Below are 7,078 nucleotides of genomic sequence, written 5' to 3' on the forward strand. Positions count from 1 at the left end.
ACAGGAGCCAATTTCCTGCCTATTGACTGTCATTGGGGCCATCACAAACCCTTATGTGGGCTGGGATGTCTGTGCAGAGAAGGCCTGCTTCCTCTTTGTGAGGCTTGGAGCTGGGTGGAGGGCAGAGGAAGAGGCCAAAGATCAAGGCCAAATCTGGCAAGCCTTTCTGCCCCTGGGTGACTCGGGGGCAAGGTTTTCCCGAAGTCTGGATTGTCAGGGAAATTCACGCCCCATCCTGTGCTGATCATGGCCCGGCCCATCAATTCATGGGATTGGAAAAGGAAGAAATGAGGGGAGTGGGTAGGGAGGAGAAAGCAGGGTACAGAAAACCAACCACTGTCATTTCCCACCCCCCTCTGGGAGACTAAGCAATGTGACCATCTGTTTCACCCTGGGCAGAGGACAGGAAGGGACTGGAACCCTCCTCCATTCAGGACTCAGCAGAGAGGGCCAAAGGCTCTGACAGCCATTCGTCCTCTTTGTCTTTTCCGGAAGCTCAATCATGTGACCTCGGAGACAAAGAGCCTGCAGCGAAGCTTGACACAGACCCAAGAGAGGAAAGCTCAGCTGGAAGAGGAAATCATTGCTTATGAGGAAAGGATGAAAAAGCTCAATATGGAATTAAAAAAACTGCGGGGCTTCCACCAGGAGAGTGAGCTGGAGGTGAGGAGCTGCCCGGGGCTTGGGCTGCCTTCCTCGTAGGGGTCCACAAGGTCACCTCTTGCATCCAGAATTATTTAGCACGAAGCTGTTCCTTGGGCTGATAGGTTCCCTCCACTTTCTTGGCTCCCTGAACTTCAGGCAGAGGCGGCAAAGATCGGAGCATGGGTGCCCTCTGCTGGCTGCTGGGAAGAAAATACCCCCAACACGTCTCCCAAGGCCCAGGAAGCACCCCCCAGCCTTATTGTGGGTCCTGGGGTCAGGGAGGCCAGCTGGAGTCCCCCTCCTCACTTTGCTCCCCTGAGTAGGTGCACGCCTTCGACAAGAAGCTAGAAGAGATGAGCTGTCAGGTGCTGCAGTGGCAGAAGCAACACCAGAATGACCTCAAGATGCTGGCAGCCAAAGAGGAGCAGCTCAGGGAGTTCCAGGAGGAGATGGCCGCCCTGAAAGAGAACCTCCTTGAGGACGATAAGGAGGTGGGCATGCCTCAGCTTCTGCGTGCCTCCTCTCTGTGCCTTCAGGCACATCCTATGGCCACCCAAATGCCAGACAGCCCTTGGTGGGGTGGGGGAGCCTGGGAGCAAAGGAAAGGTCATCCCCTCCATTTAGCACAAAGCAAGGGCCACAGCTGCTGGTTCAACCCACCCGTGTTCTTGTGGCTTTGTTGATAGATACTGAGCAGAATGAAGGCCCCATTCTAGAGAAGAGACTGTCAGGTACACCAGCTACCCCTGACCTGGTCCACTGGGTGCCCTTCCAGAGTACATCCTGACACTTTTGGCAGCCCTGGACCCTACAGTAGAATGGGCTAAGTGACCTTCTGGGCTTGTCCCAGGCCCACCTCCCTGAGCAGTGAAGTTCATGGCTGGAGGCCACAGGACAGCTCAGGTGGTCACTGGGCCTTTACTCAAATTACCAAGAAGTCATCTTAGGCCAGGCACAGTGGTTCACACCTGCAATCCCTACGTTTTGGGAGGCCAAGGCAGGAGGATCGCTTGAGTCCAGGAGTTTGAGACCAGCCTGGGCAACACAGCAAGACCTCGTCTCTACAATAAGTTTAAATGTTAGCTGGGCATGGTGGCCTACGCCTGTGGTCCCAGCTACTCGGCAGGCTGAGTGGGAGGATAGCTTGAGCCGGGGGGAAGTTAAGCTGCCATGAGCTGTGATCACGCCACTGCACTCCAGCCTGAATGACAGGACAAGACTGTCCAAAAAAAAAAAAAAAAAGAGAGAGAGAGAGAAAGAGAGAGAGAAAGAAGGCATCTCTTCCTCTTCCTCCAGATGTTTTTCTTCCATCTGTTAGAAAATTGGCTTAGCATACTTCTTTTTTAGGAGTCACTTTAATGCCTTCACACTGGAAACCAGGATTATAAATGTACGAATCTACTGTGTCTCTGCTATAAATGGTGCCTTCTCAGAAATGTCACCTTTGTGTGGGATGCCACACACACAGCCAGAGGGGGAGGCCTGGTGGCAACTCCACAACTCTGGCCTCGGGTTGGACAGCAGAGTCAAGTTTTCTTTTCCCAGGAAGACAGAAGAGGCCTGACTCGGAAGGAGGGATGACAGGCCTGTGCTCCCACCTCTGACTGTCTCGTTTTCTTCTTGTACCCAAGCCCTGCTGCCTGCCCCAGCGGTCTGTACCCAAAGACACCTGTAGGCTCTACCGAGAGAATGATCAGATTATGACCAGCTTGGAGCAATGGGCGAAACAGCAGAAGTGAGTATGAGAGGAAAAAGGAAGGCAGGGTCCAAGGCCTGGACTGAGCCGAGGAGCCACACGGGTGCTAAAGATTAGTCACACACACATCCCTGAACTCCTGGAAAACAGATCCAGTCTCAGCCCACACCCAAGGGATGGGAATAAGATGGAGAGGAGGGCTCAACCCTTCAGGCAGGTCTGGAGAGCCCTGCTGACCTGGAAACAGCAGCAGCAAGAAGGAAGGACTGCTTTGCTGTGGCTCAGATGTCCTCCTCCCGTCCCGGGATCCAGCTTCACTGCCTGGCCCTCTTGAACTCATTCCCTTGAACTCACCTGGGCTGACAGGGATTTTGCATAGGAGTTGAGTTCAGAGAGTCCACTGAATGCCCAGGTGCTAGGAAGGCCCCAACTCTGGGGACAGGGTGATGCATGGGGGGCCTGGGATGTAGCTGCCATCTTGCTGAGAACCCAGCGTCCCATTCAGCCCCTGCACCCTTGCTCACAGGAGTCTGGCAACTGGCCACTCTTTTCTCCTGTGATTTTATTACAGGGTCGCCAATGAGAAACTGGGAAACAAGCTCCGAGAGCAGGTGAAATACATCGCCAAGCTGAGTGGTGAAAAGGAGTAAGTCATCTTACACTACCCCGGCTACTTCCTGGGAGCTGACTGGAAGGGTCAGCAGGGAGCCAGGGCTGGCTTTAGCCCTTGATAGGGGGATCAGCCCAGGAAAGTGCTTCGGAAAGACCTCCAGGTCCCGAATCTGCATCTGTGTCACCTTGGGCATATCACTTGACCTCTCAGAGCCTTAGTTCTCTCACCAAAAATCCAAAGGGAGTTTAGTGGTCTTTTTGTTCCTTCCTGCTCTCTTGGTTCTCAGAGGTCAAGGGTGCTAAGCAGGGAACAGGCAGTGGAAGGCAGACTGGATTAGTTAGGGCAGGGGCTGAGCTGCTCTAACAGATCCCAAGTGAAGGCACAGACAAGGAACATCTCTTCGTGAAATCATCAAGTGAGCAGGCCAGGTTGGAGAAGCCCTTCTGTTCCCCCTGGTCATCTGGGGGCCGGTGGTCTTGCTTCCCCTCATGGTCAAAGCTGGGTCCATTAAGAGGGAGGTATGCGAGGAGTGTTACCAGTTTGAGAATGGAGGTGAAGGTATGAAGATCTAAAACTGAGATTTTGGAGGTGGCAAAGTAACAACTAACAACAAGCCTTAGGACAGCGCTTCCCATCCTTTCCTCAGGGAACACTTAGAAAACGACAATACCTTACATAGCACCATGGATACTGTGCAGCTATCAAAAAGAATGAGATCATGTCTTTGTGGAAACATGGATGGAGCTAGAGGCTATTATCCTTAGCAAACTGACACAGGAATAGAAAACCAAATACCACATGTTCTCACTTGTAAGTGAGAGCTGGGGGAGGGTGGGAGGAGGGAGAGGAGCAGAAAAGATAACTATTGGGTACTGGGCTTAATTCCTGGGTGATGGAATAATCTGTACAACAAACTCCTGTGACGTGAGCTTGCTGATGCAACATGTACCCTGAACCTAACAAAAGTGAAAATAAAATAAAAGTGAAAAAGAAAATGACCACAGTTTAGGATCACTTGAGGCCAGGAGTTTAAGACTATCCTGGGTGACAGCAAGGCCCTGACTCTACAAAAAAAAATTAAGAATTAGCCTAGCCAGGCGTGGTGGTGCACACCTATAGTCCCAGCTAATCGGGAGGCTGGGGCGGGAGGATTGCTTGAGCCCAAGAGGTTGAGGCTGCAGTGACCTATGTTCACACCACTGCACTCTGGCATAGGTGACAGAATGAGACCCCATCTCTAAAAAAGAAGGGTAAAAATAACCACATTTGTTTGGCATACTTGTGACAAAGCTGACCAAGCAGTGGCTGCCCCAGAGCCTTGCCCCTAGGGCTGTGGGCATCTCCAAACACCTGGAATCCATTCATGGCACCCCAGGTGGAAAGCCCTATTCTAGGCTTTGGCCTTGGGTACATGGCTGAGTTGAAGAGAAGGCTGAGACCTTTGGAATAAGGAGGCCAAGGAATTGAGAAACCAGGACGTGGATGGGATATTGAAGGCTTTCAAGATGCTGACAGGAGGGGCCCAGAGAGCCAGGGAAGGAGGGCACTGCTGAGACCCCCTCTCCAGACCCAGCGGCACTGGGAATGAGGGGCTGAGGGGCGGGGGAAGAGGCGTCCTCAAGGTTGGCCAGCTTTGTCGAGAGGAAAAGGGTAGAGCATATTGCCCAGAGAGGAGGTTGAGGATGAATTCTCTACTTGATTTCCTCTAGAAAAGACCATGAAACTTTTTACTAGGGTGTAACTAAAAGAAAAGTTGTCAGACTCTGAAGGTAACAGATAACTTCAGTCTTTTTCTTCTGTTGTGCCAAGTCCAGGAAGTTCTCTTTTACAAAGAACTCACTCTTGAGTTTTCCTGTTCTTATTTGAAAGAAAAGCATCTTTTAATGATAATAGTGGCTCAACTAATACATATTTTTGCTGTGTGTGAGGTACTATCTAAGTGTTAACACGTATGAGCTCATTTCATCTTCATAAGACCTCCTGCGTTCAGTATAGTCATGAACCCCATTTATGGATGAGGAAAGAGAGGACCTGGGAAACTAAGTAACTTGCCCCTGGTCTCAAAACTAGTAAGTGGCAGAGTCACAATTCCAATGTGGGAAGTCTGGTTTCAGAGCCCACTTTCACCCACTGCCCTCAACATTCATTTGGAGACACACAACAGTGATAATACAAGTTGCCATTTATTGAGGCATAGGGAATGTGCTAAATTATCTTTCCCCTCCTCTGCATGGCAGCCTCCATTTCCTCATCTGTAAAATGGGGATAAGTAACTTGCCCAAGTTCTTGACAGAGCTAGGATCTCCTGTGCTCCTGACTCTTCAGCAAAGGGAAGTAGAGAGAATACGGGCTTTGGCATTGGTGCTGGGTGAGAATGTTTCGAAGGCACGGCCATGAGAACCCGAGGACACCTGATCACAGTTGTCCCTATCTGGTTCTTCAAGTCAAATTTCTATCATTTATCAAACCAGATCCTCATATGAACCCCAGCAGTCAGGCCAGGCCTCACTGTCCCCGTCTGACAGATAAGAAAACAGGCCCAGAACTGGCAGAGTTGGGCAGGAGTACCAGCTCCTGGTCTACTCAGACCCCAGGCCTGGGCTTCTTCCACAGTACACATGTAGGCCTCCATTTCTACAGAGCACATGTAACAGCCCTGCTGTGAACAGACGTGGGCGTCTGTGCTGTCTTCCCTGTGACACCTTTATCTGTCCTTTCTAGCAGGGAACCAAGCAGAACCAGCAGCCCCAACACAACCCATCCTTCCTCTTCTTCCCACAGCCACCTCCACAATGTAATGGTCCACCTGCAGCAGGAAAACAAGAAGCTGAAGAAGGAAATAGAAGATAAGAAGACAAAAGCTGAGAACACAAGGCTATGCACCAAAGCCCTAGGCCCAAGCAAAACGGAGTCCACACAGAGAGGGAAAGTGTGCGGTGCCTTGGGCTGGAAGGGGTTGCCCCAGGACGTGGGTCAAAGAATGGACCTCACCAAGTACATCGGGATGCCCCATTGCCCGGGTACGTCTGCCATTTGTCAATAAAATAAGTGTGTTTTTTTTTTTAAATCACTGGATTGAGAATTCAAGTAGGAAGAAGAAAATAGGCCTTTTGTGACCTCAAGTCATTTTCTTAGCTACTTGGGACCAAAGATTGTTGTTTTCACATCTGTAAAGGCAGGAGGCAAATTAAGACCCCTTCTGATCTAAGAACATCTGAAGCATACCCAAGTGCCTCACATCTCAGACCTGTCCCTTCCCCTGACCCAGACCGCTTTTAGGGAACAGGTAGTAGAGGCATCTTCCTTCCACATCTGGAAACCCTGTAAGAGCACCCCAGCCACCTACCGAGCCTGAGTCCACAGCCACCTTTCCTGCCACCTGTAAACTCCATGTCACCCCAGAGGCAAGAAGTCACCTGCGGCAGTCACCAGGCAGAGCTGCCTGGCCATGCGGCCAGTCCTTGAGGAATCACCTCGTTAATTTCTCCTCAAATCAAAACTCTCATTTCCTCCCTGTTCCCTCAGGTTCCTCGTATTGCTAGAATCCACATCTAGCCATGAGCAGCATTTCCACGCGTGTTTCTTCCGAGGACAGTGAGTTCCCAGCCCTCCCTCTCTCTTGACCTGGATCAGCTCTTACGGGAATAGATCATGGTCCCAGCCTATTTTGCAAGACACTAACGTTCGTTGAGTTTTGGCCACTTCCTGCCATGGAGTGAGCTTTAGAAGCAGACATCCATCTCCAGGCCCAAATATGAAATAAAGACATGAGCATGAGCACAGCGGTTGTGGTGAGCTCTTGGTGTCTTGCAGACATTTCTGCCCTGCAATCCCCCAGCAACATGTTCATCCTGTTTTTCTCTGGATTCTAAGAGATATTGGTCTCTTCCATATACGGGGAAGCCATAATCCCCAATGCAAGCTTCTGGATTCGTTTTTAAACAAACAAAAGTGATAAGTAGTGCCTTTTTTATTTTCTTTCCATTACTATCTGAAACTTAAGAAAAAGTCTAAGAACTCCAAAAAGGAAGTAATCCTGAGACCCCCAAAGAAAGGAAGAGCAATAAGGGCTGTGTTTTTCCAATGGGGGAGCAAGAGCACACCCCCTGCCCCCGCCCCCGAGC

At 50.6% G+C, this 7,078-nt stretch overlaps 1 protein-coding gene across 3 annotated transcripts in view; it reads left to right on the forward strand.

Moving 5' to 3' along the window:
• PMFBP1 (polyamine modulated factor 1 binding protein 1) overlaps window positions 1–6,736 on the forward strand; it is a 54,986-nt gene extending 48,250 nt beyond the window's left edge. For all 3 annotated transcript variants that reach the window (XM_033218847.1, XM_033218848.1, XM_033218846.1), the window contains 6 exons: window positions 496–663; window positions 969–1,136; window positions 2,277–2,380; window positions 2,913–2,987; window positions 5,736–5,974; window positions 6,480–6,736. In XM_033218847.1, the coding sequence (XP_033074738.1) occupies window positions 496–663; window positions 969–1,136; window positions 2,277–2,380; window positions 2,913–2,987; window positions 5,736–5,974; window positions 6,480–6,496 (771 nt within the window). In that variant the 3' untranslated portion in view covers window positions 6,497–6,736. The remainder of the gene's footprint in view (window positions 1–495; window positions 664–968; window positions 1,137–2,276; window positions 2,381–2,912; window positions 2,988–5,735; window positions 5,975–6,479) is intronic.
• The last annotated feature ends 342 nt before the right edge of the window (window positions 6,737–7,078 follow it).

Source organism: Trachypithecus francoisi, unplaced genomic scaffold (genome assembly GCF_009764315.1).
Source record: "Trachypithecus francoisi isolate TF-2019V2 unplaced genomic scaffold, Tfra_2.0 Lachesis_group10, whole genome shotgun sequence".
NCBI classification, from domain to species: domain Eukaryota; kingdom Metazoa; phylum Chordata; class Mammalia; order Primates; family Cercopithecidae; genus Trachypithecus; species Trachypithecus francoisi.